Source organism: Trichoplusia ni, chromosome 8, assembly GCF_003590095.1.
Source record: "Trichoplusia ni isolate ovarian cell line Hi5 chromosome 8, tn1, whole genome shotgun sequence".
NCBI classification, from domain to species: Eukaryota; Metazoa; Arthropoda; class Insecta; order Lepidoptera; family Noctuidae; genus Trichoplusia; species Trichoplusia ni.
The window spans coordinates 11,179,875-11,194,931 of NC_039485.1; the positions used below are offsets into that span (position 1 = coordinate 11,179,875).

At 34.2% G+C, this 15,057-nt stretch overlaps 1 protein-coding gene across 1 annotated transcript; it reads right to left on the reverse strand.

The window, feature by feature from the left end:
* Nucleotides 1-5,807: 5,807 nt before the first annotated feature.
* On the reverse strand, nt 5,808-10,289 carry LOC113496914 (seroin-like). The gene is made up of 7 exons (XM_026876305.1): nt 10,229-10,289; nt 9,897-10,129; nt 9,410-9,449; nt 9,260-9,275; nt 8,892-9,171; nt 8,729-8,765; nt 5,808-6,570 (listed from the first exon to the last, which is right to left on the reverse strand). Exons 2-7 carry the CDS (start codon nt 9,946-9,948, stop codon nt 6,294-6,296), a joined length of 702 nt encoding a protein of 233 aa, XP_026732106.1. The 5' UTR covers nt 9,949-10,129; nt 10,229-10,289; the 3' UTR covers nt 5,808-6,293.
* Between the last annotated feature and the right edge of the window lie 4,768 nt (nt 10,290-15,057).

Sequence of the window (15,057 nt, forward strand, 5' to 3'; positions counted from 1 at the left end):
CAGTGTATTGCGTCATCTCTCTTCTACATAGGCGAGAATTAAAATATCATAGTAAACAAAAACAAAGTATTTTTAATTAACAAACATCATTAAACACATTGTTCGCTTAATCACCATTAAACGGTCATCGCTTGCGAAGAAAATTAGAACAAATTAAAATATAACAAAGATACAGTCATTTGCGCCATTGTTTTACATTGCACGTAAAGTAACATTTGTTCAGGTGTAATAGTTCTTTATAATGTAAATAAACTAGACGCAACTGAAAATAATTTCTACACGAATCATTTAGAAATGACGAATAGTTATTTATAATTATGATTAACTCCAGAAATTCAGTTATTGAAGTTTTAGAGCCACCCCCGCAAGATATATTATAACGGGGGCATAACTACTTTTCTAACATTCAAGTCACATAGACATAAAGACACAAAGACTCAGGACAAGCGTATTATACTATTATACTGGATAACACAAATGCTTGTCCTGCGCGGGGATCGAACCCACGACATGTCGCGCTCTGTGGGTTTGGTTTGGTGGCCTACACCACTTGGCTATCCGTGAAGTCAATGATCATTTAATTTTATTTAAAAACGAATTCTAAGTATTTATTTCCATCGTTGAAAAAATCTACATTTCCTCTTTAGTCGTTAATAGAGTACTACAAATATAATTGGTTAATCATGACTAATATAATTTTAATGACGTATACACTGAACACCACATTTTTCAAATATATTCTTCAGTATTTTCAGTACGTTTGTTAACGTAAAATAAACATTAATAGCAGTACTTTCATCGTAATAGCAAAACCAGTCAAACAAGTTATAATTATATACTTTTTGGTAATTACGCACTAATTAAAATTAATTTTCGGCTAAACTAAGCACTATTATTAAGATAAATTGACATACCGTTTACAGAAGCAAACGCGACAATCGCGAACAAAATTAAAAATTTCGTCATTTTCAATGTAACACTTGTCTTGGGAAAACAGTTTTTCTGTAACCGTTTGTAGCAAATCTCACAATGTTATGAAAAATGTGAAGACTTCAGTACTTATATATACCATGTGTGACCTTCAAATGGTCATTGTTTTCAAAATGAATGTCAAGAGGAGGCCGGGGTAAAGTGGAGTATACAATAACTGTTCCAAAATGTTATTGATTTCAACTTATTTTTCAAATATAATATTCGTGAAATACATAGTTTGTGTGCCTCTTTTTCGCGTGCTACATACAATTCTAAAATAAAAAATGACTGTCGTTTCCAGTCAGCCTTTTCTCTTCGATTTGCTTATTTTTCTTTTTCACTACGTAAACATAAATACACAAGTACACGCACACCTATGTTTACAATATATTAGACACTGCAAGCAACAAAACTAAGTTTGGTATAAAAATGAAAAAAAGGTTGTATACATAAATACCATATTTAAAAATCTGATTATGTCAAAGTTTTATAAATTGGATTTTTATTTTATACACGTGATTAATTTAAAAATTATAATACAAAAATATATTTCCATGTTATACATTTATTACGGCTGGTGCAATTTGTTGTTATTATCGTTTTAATGCTAACGAGTGTATTTGTGGACTACAGTGGCTATACCTGAAGGTGCACAGTTAAAATGTACATTAATTTTTCGTTCAGTCTTTAAGCGTAAGAGAAATATAATAATGTTTCTTTATCCTTAGTAACTGTAGTGATGCTGATACCAGCCGATAGATCGGAGAACTATATAATATGGTTCGAACTGTATGGGGAAGGCGGAGGATGGGTGTTGTGGCACAACTTCGGGAAAGTCTAAGTCCAGCAGTGGGCTCCAATCACCTGAGTTGATTGAAGAAAGATGAGTGTTCATCAGTTGTCAACATTTGTTTTTCAACGAAATATTTATCATTGCTTTTATGTTGTGGTTAAATTTACCCCATACCGTACAACACTGTTTGTAAAATGTGTAATGTCTATCATTGAGAGAATAGATTTTGAACGACACTTCTTCCAAATACAATGCTCTCATTCAAAGAGTAAACGATTCTGTCGAATGTTTGAATGACGAACGATGCTCTTTTGTTATATCTTCAAAATCTCAGAATGTTATCGTAACGGCTCGTTAGGAAAAATATGTCTCAAGGAACAAAACACGCTGTGAATGTGAAAAATAAAATTCTAGCATACTTGTTTGAAACTCGCTTGTTTGTTTTCTAGATAATACATTCATTGAACTGTGCTAGAATTTTCTTTGTTGTTTCAAGTTTACTGACATGAAGTGACTGAACTCTAAACGTAAGTGCAGTCTAGGTTCTAGATTGTGAAAGTATTTTCTTAAAGGTGTACGTACCATCGGCATCGTTTTATTTAATACCGGAGAAAATTTGTATAATCTGAATATTAAAGACGGAGCTTAATTATAAGCCGATATCAATAGTTTGATTCTATAATTAATCAGTGGGCGTCTCTTGTCTATAAAAGCTTTTGGGTTGAAATAACTAGCAGGAGTAAAATTACGTTTCGCTATAGTCTGCGCAAGAATTTCTGTAAGCCCCCGATACTTCAAAAGTTGTGGTTTGGTCAAAGGTGGTGGCGGTCGGTTAAACGAAATTTCTTAATATTCTCACATTTCATCATCATCATCATCCACAGCCTCTATCCTCCCACTGCTGGGCATAGGCCTCCCCTTTCTCGTGAGAATTTCTACGGTCCTGTGCTAGCTTCATGCAGACTCGACCCGAGACCTTTATTATGTCATCGAATTCTTTATTATTGTTTTCTTAAAAACAAAATTTGTTTGATGTGATGAATATGCATATTATTATGTACTCGTGTATTCTAGAACGCACCACATTCAAAGCCGATCAATAAACCATTGGTCATCAAAACAGCTTTTGTAATAAAATATAATTAAATCGTACATTGTCTCATTAATCATATTGTTTCCTTGTATGTAGTGTTGAATAGTCTACAATAAAACAGATACGTATTGATTTTGCAAGTATTTTCTTTGTGGAAAACCAGAGAATGGTCTAGAAAATTTCGATTTATCCATGAAGGTGTTTTACACTCCGAACTTTGATTAAAGTTCTTAATGCTTTTTATTCAAATAACGATATGCTTTTGGAGAGAGAAATATCGCCTGCATGTAAAAATCTATCCACCTCCTTCCGACAAATAAAAAGTTATTCCATTATGGCCTAAAACGAAAAAAACATTTTTTAGCTGGGGGCCTGCCGTGACATTTTAAAGCTACTTTTGCAGTCGTGGAATAGAGGCTCGATGATCTCAACGAGAGTTGACGACGAACGACAAGAGTCATGGTGCGAACGGTAGAGCAGCAGCACCATTGCAACACACGTTACATGTAAGAGATGATAGTGAGTACTCGCTGATACAGGTATGAAGTTTGATGCACCGTTTCTTCTCCCGCAGCAATAGTGCGTATACTGCATTCGCTTATGTACTTAAAAAAGATATATTTCGAAAAAGTGAAGCGATAAATGTGTAAGAAGTCTAGTTTTTGTGAAGCTCTGGAATTACTTCTTAGTAGCGTGATATGAAAAAAACCTTTTCAAGGTGAAAAAGGTTTTTCTTTTTCTTGACGAACTTTTTTGGAATGTTAGGAAGTTTGATCGGTAGTTTTAAATAATCATAATCGTCGTAATATTTGTGCTACACATAAATTTGGTTAAAATATAAGGTTGTAGAGTCTCCTGTTGTTACGCTCTCGGCGTGTTTGGCTAATATTGTCTCACCTGCATCAAAGTCAGCCCACAGTTTAATCAGATGTCACTAAATACACACACGTGAATAATATTCTGATAAACCTTCTGTTTGAGTTATTTAAATACACATTTCAAAGAAAAATGAATCGTGAAATTGATGTAGGAAAAATCGTATTGTGCGTAACGAGTGACAAAAGATTGGTAATTTTGCTTTTATATGCGCCTCAAAAGTATGTATCGGAGACATATTATCGCCCAATAACAATACCCCCTCCATTCTACTGATAACTAGCCGTGAAAGGTACGGACGTGACGTCTTCGGAGGAGTGAGGAATGGACATTTTACATTCATTCCTCTGAAAGGGTTACCTCAAAGACCTTGGCGCTCTGCAGCCGCGCAGTGAAAGCGCGATCCCACGTCTCTCCCATCCTCTAACGTTATCCTGGGTCATTAGTGCATCACTAACAATCTTATAAAAGCAGTCTCCATCGAGTGTTGACGCCGCAGGACTTCTGCTGCGGCGTAAGAAAGGTGAAGAACTTTACAAAAACCTCCTAATATTCCAAACACCAAGACTTCACTGAAAGAAATACGGTACCTTTCAAGAACAGTACCTACTTACATAGTATAACCATGATTACCACACATAGTACGTATTATGTGGTAGACATTGCGTACATCGTTAAAGTGACGTTTCACTTACGTACATGTTATCACTAAGTATTATTTAATTTATTGCATACATGTTAAACATGTTTCATTAAATAAATCGATTACAGGTCACATCTGAACCGTTTATCCGATAAAAGTATTATTCAATTGAACATTGCACGGGTAATTTAGAAAATATGCTTATGTTGTTTTGTCATCACATGTAGCTCGGATCTAACAGGATTTATAAGCGGGGGAATTACGCTAACTCTCGTAAGAATACTGCTGTTAGTCAGATAAGAAGTAGCTCTACAAAATATAGGAAGACGATCGTGCTCACTGTTACTACTGCAACAATCCTCCCTAAGTGGTAGGTGGGTTTATTTTGAATAACCAATCAAATTTTCTTCCTGATTAGCAGGCATGTACATTGAATAGGTCACTTCTATTTTCTGTCTATACAGGTTTTGGCCGTCAGCAATTGTGCCTTCTAAGTTAATTTGTTGCTATGAGAAATATATTAGGGTCAACAATATCTTACTTCTTCGGGCGAGAATAACAGCCAAGTCAGTTTAACTGTCTATACTTGTCGTCTAGAGGAGTTCTGTTTCTATTTACGAAAGTAGGTAGGTATGGTGTTTCTTAAAAGTTATAATTTATCAATTCGAGTTCATGCCTTGTATTTCCACAAACAGGATTTAAACATGTAACCGCATCTACGATCGTTCTTGCTATAAACTTTATATAAGGCACATCGTCTTTGCATAGCGATAGCACCCATACTTTGCTGTCATAACGAATATTATAGTATTTGATGAAATCCCTTTGGAACGATATTATACAAATAATTAAGTCTTCAGTCTATTGCATGTTTGATACAAACAACAGATTAAGTTATTTGTTTAAGATGAAACGAATTAGTTCCATACAGATTAGTTTCTAGTCACCAAATACCAAAGTTTTGTGGTACAATATGCTTTAACGGATATTAAAATAAAAATCGCAGCTTATTTTTGTAAGACATTGTTTTCTTTTGACACGTCAGTCATGTCACCTCGTTTGACGTTTTCTTTGTGGTCTGACATAAAGGTTTGGATGTCAATAACTGTTTATATATCTTTCAGTTACCTGTCCTTGTTTGGTTTTGATATGCATGCAGTTTGCCAGTATACCATTGATGTTAATGTAGACGACTGCATAATATGCGTAGAGAACTCTAAAATAGACGTGTTAATTACCAATGTCATAGACGAGGTATGTATCATTTTAAAATGAATCAAAATATTAGAAGTCTTAATTAACAATTATCCAGAATGCTTCTGAAATATTCTGTATTTTAGAGTATTTCTAAGCCATGTGAAAATTACTTCTGGAGGAAACAAACATCAATTTTCTTGTGTAAGAATATATTAAAAATAAAAAAACATTAACAAAGTGTTTATGACAATTTAATCGCACAGAATCAAATAATAATAGAATTGCATATACAAAACTTAAAATTAACTGCTTTATACAAACGATTTTATTGAAGTTAAGTATGACTATGAAACACAAGCCTTGTTTTAAATTAACTTAAGCTACGTCATTCTATATTCAATCTGAACTTTAACGATAAATGATGAATAATGATTTTTGGCGGTATTACTTAGGGTGATACGCGTATGTTCGTAAACAGTTTAAGCGGTTGCTTGGGATAAAAGAAGAAAGAATAGAATGAAATGATGGAGAATGGGGTAGTAGTTATATAAATACTCTATTGTTTTCCATATGGGTAGCTCGTGTGTGGTAGGTAACTCGTCTTCACTCATGCTGATCTGGACATAGACTACGAGTATACTTATTTTCTTGTGGAGTTGTGGAGATTAGTCGTGATTACAATGAGTTGAAACCGTTTACGAATATACAGAGAAATAATATTACTGTGAATCATCCGATTGGTAAACAAAGTTGTGCGTAGAAACTGTTCCGTCGTCATTCTTGACTTTGGTCACGACAGCGCCCTCTTTCTTCTGCCCATTGACGTTTGTGGAGAAGCTGCTACTTACAACGGCGTGTCCTTTAAACTTTTCCCCTTTTGATGGTACATAATCTTCAAGTTCCTCCGGAGATATTGTCTTGATTTCTTCACTAGACGGGCCAAACATATCTGAGAATTTCATCGGTTTCGGCCCTATCTTTTTGAAAGCGGGTATACTGTAGATGTGGAAATAATAAATTAATGAGTACTTTCATTGATAACGGATGTGGTTTTGATAATGAACAAAGAAATTTATAAACAATTCTGAGGTAGGACTTTGTTCAAGTAGACAAGCAGAATTTAATTAGATAATTAGCAGCAGAAGCGCCATGTGAATGAAAAATTATGAATATTTAAAGGTGAAGTTATGAGACTGATATTTGAATTAACTCTGAATGTTGAAATCACAATCGACAATGGGATGGTGTGGTGACATGAAATGAAGCATCTTCTCGTCAATGGATTTACTGAAAAAAAAGCACGCTAGTTTTTAATGACGAAAAAAGAGTCTAAATTATTGTTCTCACTTAAAATGAACCAAACAGGCGGTTTGTTTGTTTATAGGATCCATAGTCCTGTTAATGATATAAACGCAAAATTTTGTAAGTATTCACGGACGGATTTGGACGAAATTTTGTACACAGATAGTTAATAACCTGGTTCATATAGGATGTTTTTTTTTTAATCCGATGTTTTGATTCCGTGTGATAATTTTCGATTTGTGAGCCGCTGGTCACTGCGTCCGATTAATACCCTTAAACATGCTGGTATCTTTATTTTTGAAAACTAACACTTACTAAAAAACAGAGATTAAAACCTGCTTAAACAATAATTACGAAAGCGCATCAACGAAAAAGGGTTTTAATGTTTAAATTCTTAGAAAAACTTTGCCAACAAATTACTTATACCAATTATTATGTATATCCGAAATGTTGTACCTACTGAATTACAATAATAATTATCTACCTAAAATGTGATTAAATGTAAGTACGATAAATGAGAATAAAAAAACTATGTCAGCCGTAATGAAATGGTTAAGAAACTCTTTTTTACAAGAGATTGTTTTATCCCGGTTAGAAATGTAGCTTAGCAGAAGTATAGGTAATTTTTTGCATACTTAAAAATAGTTAGATATTATTTTAAGTTGTCCCCGCCTAATTGATTGCATTGGCTAATCTAATATTATCGTGATTATTTTCACATACTCGTAGTATCTGAGTATGTTGAAGCAAGATCGCAAATAATAACAACCCAAAAAGTCTATACTCAATATATTCACCTAATGAATAACGGCCAATAAACTCTGTAAATAAATTTGAAATATAATGAAAGTTTTGAGCAACGTGAATTTATTTTTAAATTGAAACGAAAATTTTATGCAAAATGTATTTTAGAATAAATGTAGAGCATAGTATGTAAAGTAACAGTTTTATTTCTTTTTGTATGGTTGATGTGAAACCAGTCGCCACAGCCAAATATTATTTCAACAATAGTTAGCATTGATAAAAACAAAACGGGCAGATTTTTCAATCATCAGTTAACTTCTATCCGAGGAATAAATATCAAAACATCAAATATATTCGTCAGATAGTGTGAAAATGACAGCTCCAAACCCGGTGAAAAAATATATGTCATTTCCATACAATTTAATCGTTTTTATTAACTCTAGCGACTGCAGAAATATAACATGGACTTGCGTCATATTTTTGACCACCCCGTAGAGCTTTTACGTGATTTTACATAACCTTGAATAATTCTCGGGTGTGTCGGTTTTGCAAGAGTTCAAATAGCATTAAAAAAGAGGTTTATTAGTTCCATTTATTTTATTTACCTGAACCGTACGTTCTGTTCCTGTGTAACTAATTAGATTTCCGATTTATTATATTATGTATTTATGTAATGTAGATGATTTGACGTATTTATTATAACCTAAGAACTAAATTATCTTATCCGTGAGTTACTGTGGCTGTTCACTGCTAGACGAACGTGTGCTGTAAATAAATGTGCAATTATATAATTATTTGTGTTGAGAATTATGTTTTCGCTTCACAAAAATTGTCGTATAAAATAGTGAAATGTAAACGTTGATCGATACATTCGAAGTTATGTACTGAATGTTATCAAGTTAGGTTAGATTTCGTTTCACTGATATGTTCAATGTTTAAATTTAAGTAAATACGTGTGCTTGCTCAGTCGACGTGTTATGTACACTTTTATGTAGAAATATTTGAAGTAGATTTACTATAAAGGTTTTATATTGATATTTCAACTTCATAAGTTTGAGGTACTACGCTCAGTAGGTACCTATACTAGTACGATATTTATTTGACTTACTTAGTTGGAGGCACAATTTCTGGCGGTGAATCTCCTGCTGAAAATTGGAATTTTAGAATTCTTAGGTAACACATGATGATAAGGACAGAGTATGAACATGAGTATAAGATCGATCACAACAAACTAGAATGAGGTGTCGTGTTAGAAAAGGAATAATACATACTCTTTTCTACGGTAACTTTGCCGTTGTCGTTGATCATGACGGTGGAGCCACCGGACTTGACGACGGTGCCATCCTCGTTCCTCTTGGACTCAGACTGGGTGCTGACCATCACACCGTTGTACGTCCCGCCGGCTGGGATGCTACCGGCTATATCCTGGACCGACGGTATAGCAGGGAAGCCCATAGGAGGCATTGTCGGGAAAGGAAACCCGCCGAAGAATGGGAATGGGAACTTCGGGACACCAGCCATGGCTTGAGGCGTGGCGAATCGCAATGACACCTGAAAACAACACCAAACAGGATCCATACTAATGGCTGCTCTATACGTTATCGAGCGTCATTTGTTTTATGAAATTCGAAACTCTTACCATCGGTGCTGGAAATCTGAAATGAAGAACGTAACATTAGTCGCTACCTGTATTCCATGGAGAGTATTTTATTACCGATATAGTACAAGTGTGTCGATGAGTGATTGTGCTTGGCCGAGTGCGGTATCGTCCGTGTCGCATGCTACTCACCCTGGGAATGGGAAGTCTTCGTTCCACGCTGGAAAGCCAGCTAAAAATAATCGTCGATAATTAAAACCTGTTTAGGTAGAAACAAATGTGATTAAATAATATAATTAACAAAATATGCTACCAAGCAAACTTCTAGGAACCTTTAGTTTTCGTTGCTTGTAAACTAAACAACAATGCACAACAAACAATTATCAGTTTAAGTCCAAAGTATAAACTTAAAGAATAACAATAGGAAATTGAGCTGATAACAGCTTTTGCAGCTTTTCCATATTCACAGCGTTCAACAGGTTCTGATCTGATACGCAATAAACGATCCATTTAAAAACTTTAGTTCAACTTATGACAAGCACACGTTTTCACACGGACTTTACGTTATACACACATTTTTACTATACACACACCAACACATAGTCTTATAGATTCCTTAGATTCATTCATTGCATTATCTGGAAACAAAAACTTTAAGAGATTTACACACAACACTTACCGCTTGCGCAGGTGACCAGCAAGGCGGTCGTAAGTACCGTCGTAAACGCCATAATATGGCAATATGGCAATAGTTTTATCGCAAGTGATTAACTATCCGATATTATAGACCGTTCATGCGAAACTGGAGCTCTTTCTAATATATTTTGTGTTATATTACTGATTTAATACTTGGTCAGTCAAGCTGTGCATACACTGATAAATTTCGTTACAGTAAAACTTTTTCGTTTGCGTCTGAAACATACACAATGTATTTTTATTTTGTGTGAGTGTAGGTACACCAAGGCCAGCAATTAGTGGTACTTATATCTACGAGTGAGGTGTCTAATATACCATGTGTTGCGATCGTCAATTGTCTTTACATATGCTGTAGGTTACCGATCAACAAAAATTTCGGGCTAAGACTTTTCAAGCTAAACTTTCAACGATTATTACAACTGAAAAATTAGGAAAAGTCCAAGCACGTTTTTCCTGAAATCGTCATTTGTCGGTAACACATACACACGCATTGTACACGTGGTCACCGACCACCTCTTTTCTTGTAAATCTTCTGTTGTTTTGCGGCTGTGACGAAAGTTGTCGCTATTGTAATTTATAACCATTACTCGGAAAAATATACCAATCGCCGATTTGTAACGCTAGCACTCTGTATGCAGTGTTTTCGGTCTTATGTTGCTTACTACAATATAATTACAACAATATATGAGTTTAAAAGGCTCTACAATAACTGATTGTTATTTTTGGTGCAGGAACTCAATAGCATACTAAGAGGTGATTCACAATGAGTCTTTAACTGTATTGTTTCTATAAATGTAAGATGAGTAATCAAAATCAGGTGTCTGACGAGACAAGTTTCTTCTGGATTGACAGAATAGAGTAAATTGAATGATAACTTATAATTAAAGTGAAGCAAATTATAGGTGCAGTAATGAAACAGTTGCCATGGCCAGCACAATTATGCAATAAAATAAACCAATTTTAAAACTAAATAATGAAGTCTCCTACTTTAAAACTCATCTCAAATACAAATATCACTTTTAGAACACTTAAAATCAATAAAGGAAAATTACCTTTTCTACTTGTAGCACTACTGAAACGACACTTCAATTTCAATATATATTAACAATTATTTTGATAAAATTTAAACCTCCATCTGGCTCACAATCCAAGATTTCAACACGTCCGTTGAAGGACCACAAGAGAGTTTAATATGAATTGTTAAATAAAAGAAGCAATTGTAAGAAAAGTTTTAAAAGAATCCATATTTTTCCAGAAATTCTATTTACGAAAAGCAAGCTCGCTCTCTTTTCAAACACTACACTGAATTCTTAGAAAAACTGTTTCACAAATCGTGACTCGTTACATATTTTATTTGCTGCGCGTTTTCTAATAAAGTATTATCATACATCATGACTGTGCCTAACAATGTTTCCCTTTACCTACGCATGTGTCTGGATGTTCCATATGTACTTACATTCTTGGCAGTCCGACTCAGGAAAGGCAACTGTGCACAAACGGCTGAAAATACAACAGGGTCATACTTATATGAGAAATATTAAAGTAAGGAATTCCTCCTATACTTCTCGTTATTCAAACATGGCTTTTAATAACCATATTAAATTCAACTTGTTTTTGCATTAACCGTACAGTTTTCATGGAAAACAACACTGATAAGTCATATACTCGAGGTTTTGCGCGTTTGTGTATTTGCGACGGAAATTATGTACGTCACTACGTAGGTACCTACGTTATAAGTACACATACGAATGAAGTTCATTAGTTAAGTAAGTATATTATTGATTTAAATAGTTTTTTGGAGTGGAAAGTTGATAATTTTTTTATTAAAAACGTTTTTATAACAACAAACAGACAAATCTCTTAACTGGTATTGCAGGAAATCGCTTTATTGAAAGCATTACAATAAAAAAATAGACATAACTAGAACTTCGTTATGCTGTGCCGTTCTGGGGTGATTTGTGGATCGAAAAGATTCAGATAGCCGGCCAAATGCACACGCATATAAAAAAATCATTTAAATCATTCCAGCCGTTTAGGAGTTCAGTGACATACACGTACACGTTGGTGTAACAAACACTTCACAAAGATATCATCTTAAAATAACTTAATAAAACAAAAGAACAAAGTAAGTATTCATAAAAGTCATTCACCATATTCAGCTCTACTTTAAATTACCTACCGACTCGAGATTCAGGGAAAACAGGTCCTATATTTACACCGCACGTATTAACTATACTGTTTATGAAGCAACCAAGCTGGTTTAGAGATCACCCGCTATGGAATCCGGACGCTTGCTTTGAGGTCAGTGAAAAATGGCAGGAGTCTTAAGGTCGCTCTACATTTAGTCATACAGCATGCTAATTTGCAGTCTCGATTTAGAATCCTTTAAGTTTGCCTCAATAGAGCCAGTAGACGTGTGACGTAACAGCGTTTTAAATATGACATATTAACTCCTTGCTCCATTCCTAACACAACAGTTGTTTTATTTCTTCTTTATGTAATATCTTAAACTTTAATGTCGAATCAAATCGGGCAGGATATTTTTTTTACATTTCATGTAGAGATAGTTTTATTTTTAATCTAGTTTAGGTAAGTTCTTTTTTTAAATTTAATAAGTTAGGATACGAGTCTTTAATAGCTACGCGGAGATAAAATATTTTTTTCCATAAGACGATCTAGCGACAAAGTTCTTGAATACATTGTGAATTTTGAAAGCTATTCGGTCACTATAGAAATGCCTTTACATAGATATGAAGCAACACAGCCTACTGTTTCCAAACTTGTATTGGTACAGTCTGCCAGACACATCCGCGTTAAGCATCCTACGAGCACGTAGGTGGCGCTAACGCGCCTGCTCTAACTTTGACGTCATCGATGCATCCTTGCGCTTTCGAAGTTGCAACATAGACGTTATGTAACTGTGACGTCATATCCTTATATTATTGAAGATTAGTATCAAATATTTTACCATATAAAGTGCTTTGTGCGTCGTAAATGGTCAATTCAATCATCTCGCAATTATTGTTCCGTATTTCAGTAATCTCGAAATACAAGCAAGCTCTCGAGTTAAATATTTCAAAGGGTAAATAAAACCTTCACGTTAACAGTACAGACAGACAAACACTACAGATATATTACATTGTACAAAAACATGGTTATGTCATCACGCGAAAGAATGTAACCACCATAACGGTATCAGATCATTTTCACATAAAATAACGAAATTGCGATCTTGATATAATTTAATTAACATTCTTCAAGCATTATACGTAATTATATATCTGACCTTTTCATTAATACGTAATTAAAAAGAGAAATTCTATTCAAACTACGAACTTTAAAAACTGGACTTACGTCTTTTTCCATTCGATGTCCAAGTTGTATTGTTTTCGGTGTTTTATTGAAACAATCATTTAGTTAGTGTACTATAAGAGTTATTTCTAGAATAATTTGTCCTTATCACAATGTTACTCGGATTAAGTCGTAATTTTAACTACACTTAACACGCAAAGCGACAGATTTTAACTGTTTCTCTCTTATTGATGATTTTAATCAATCTTTGACGGTTTAGAGTCAGATAAGAAAGGGCAATCTATTGTGCTTAAGATTTAAACGAAGAAATTTGCATAATATATATCCGTTACTTGAATCATAATGTAGTAAAGGGAATCACTTGCCTAAATTGCTGTAAAATGTTTGAAACTCCAAATTGAGGTAACATCTATAACTACATATACCTACACCGTGATTTTTTAGCCGTCTTACAAAAGCAGCCCAGTTCATGTATCCAATGACTAGAACACGTTCATGATAAAAAAAATATGTATTTATGAGATTTGAATCAATTTAAAATGCAATTTTTATTCAATATTATGATGCAATTCGTAGTTTTTTAGAAACACAGCTCTGTTGCGAGCGCGGTCGGCGGCGTTTTTATCATTTTTAAGAGTATATTTCAGATTTCTCTTGTTTAATTTTTCTTTGTACTTATTATCCTTAGTTAATGATAAAAAAGAAATAATCGCGCCTAGGGGTATTTAATGTCGGATACGTCATGAACTGGGCTGCTTTTGTATGACGACTAAAAAATCACCGTGTAAATAATTAAATAAGATAATGTGTATATTTTGTCCTAATACAAAAAAAAGCTTTTTTATAAATAAGTTTTCAGATTGTTCAAACAAATCTAGAGAAAGGTCCAATGTCCAATACATAATATGCTGTCAAATGGTCAAGTAATCCGAAACCAAGTTCAACTTGCAAGACCTGATCACAGACGGCCAGGCAGACAGGCGAAGGGGAAGGTAAAACTAAATAAAAGAAAACAAAATACAAGACAGAAACTTCACAGTAAATAGCCGTTTTGACTAAAGCTCCTACTATTACATAAGGGGACTCTATGTAGAACAATTAATATCCAGTATGGGACCAATTACAATACATGTAATTGGTCCCAGCTTACTAAAGAGTTCGGTTTCATTATCTGCGTTTGGCAACTGCATTAGAAAGCACCGGGGCACCCTGATAACAGGCGATGGCGTTCATTGTAGGTATGTTGCGTCAGCATGTTACCGCAAACAACAATTACTAATATATTTCTATGCAAGATTTGATATCAGGTTTTCCCCAGATTTGTAATTGTTTAAGGGGCGACGATAAGAATAAATAAAATCTGAGCTCTTACATCCCGAGCTTTCACGCGTCTCGTCATAGTTGAAATCCTTAGTCCATACTATACAATTGAGTGTAATAATAAATAAATACTTTACTTAATAAAACATTTCTAATTTTGTTATACTCTCAAAAAGTAAAGGGTGTACTGTTGTCCGCATGGAGACTGATATCTGGTAGACTGTACACTTGTGGACCAATAGATCGGATGCCTTTGTTTGTATAAGTCCAAAAATAGAAAAAAAGAAAGATTAAGGGGGAGAGATTAGATAATCAAGATCTATGGCCCACGTCAGCGCTTTGACATGTTTTTTTTAATGTTTGAATACCTTAGCCAAGTTATACCGTGTACAATCTAAATTAAAAAAAAAAAAACAAAACAATGGAAACAGAAAAAAGAGTGTCCTGTCAAGCTTTATTTGTTTTCATTTTAAATGAAGAACGTTCAATATGAGTTTTAAAAGAAAGAATAG

What these genes read in the sequence shown, in the direction of transcription:
- LOC113496914 (XM_026876305.1), bottom strand. Translation starts at nt 9,948, where the DNA reads ATGGCGTTTACGACGGTACTTACGACCGCCTTGCTGGTCACCTGCGCA. An exon ending in GCTGGTCACCTGCGCAAGCG is followed by an intron (nt 9,450 to 9,896) that starts GTAAGTGTTGTG and finishes GATTATTTTTAG; the next exon opens with CTGGCTTTCCAGCGTGGAAC. An exon ending in GAAATTGTGCCTCCAACTAA is followed by an intron (nt 6,571 to 8,728) that starts GTAAGTCAAATA and finishes CCACATCTACAG; the next exon opens with TATACCCGCTTTCAAAAAGA.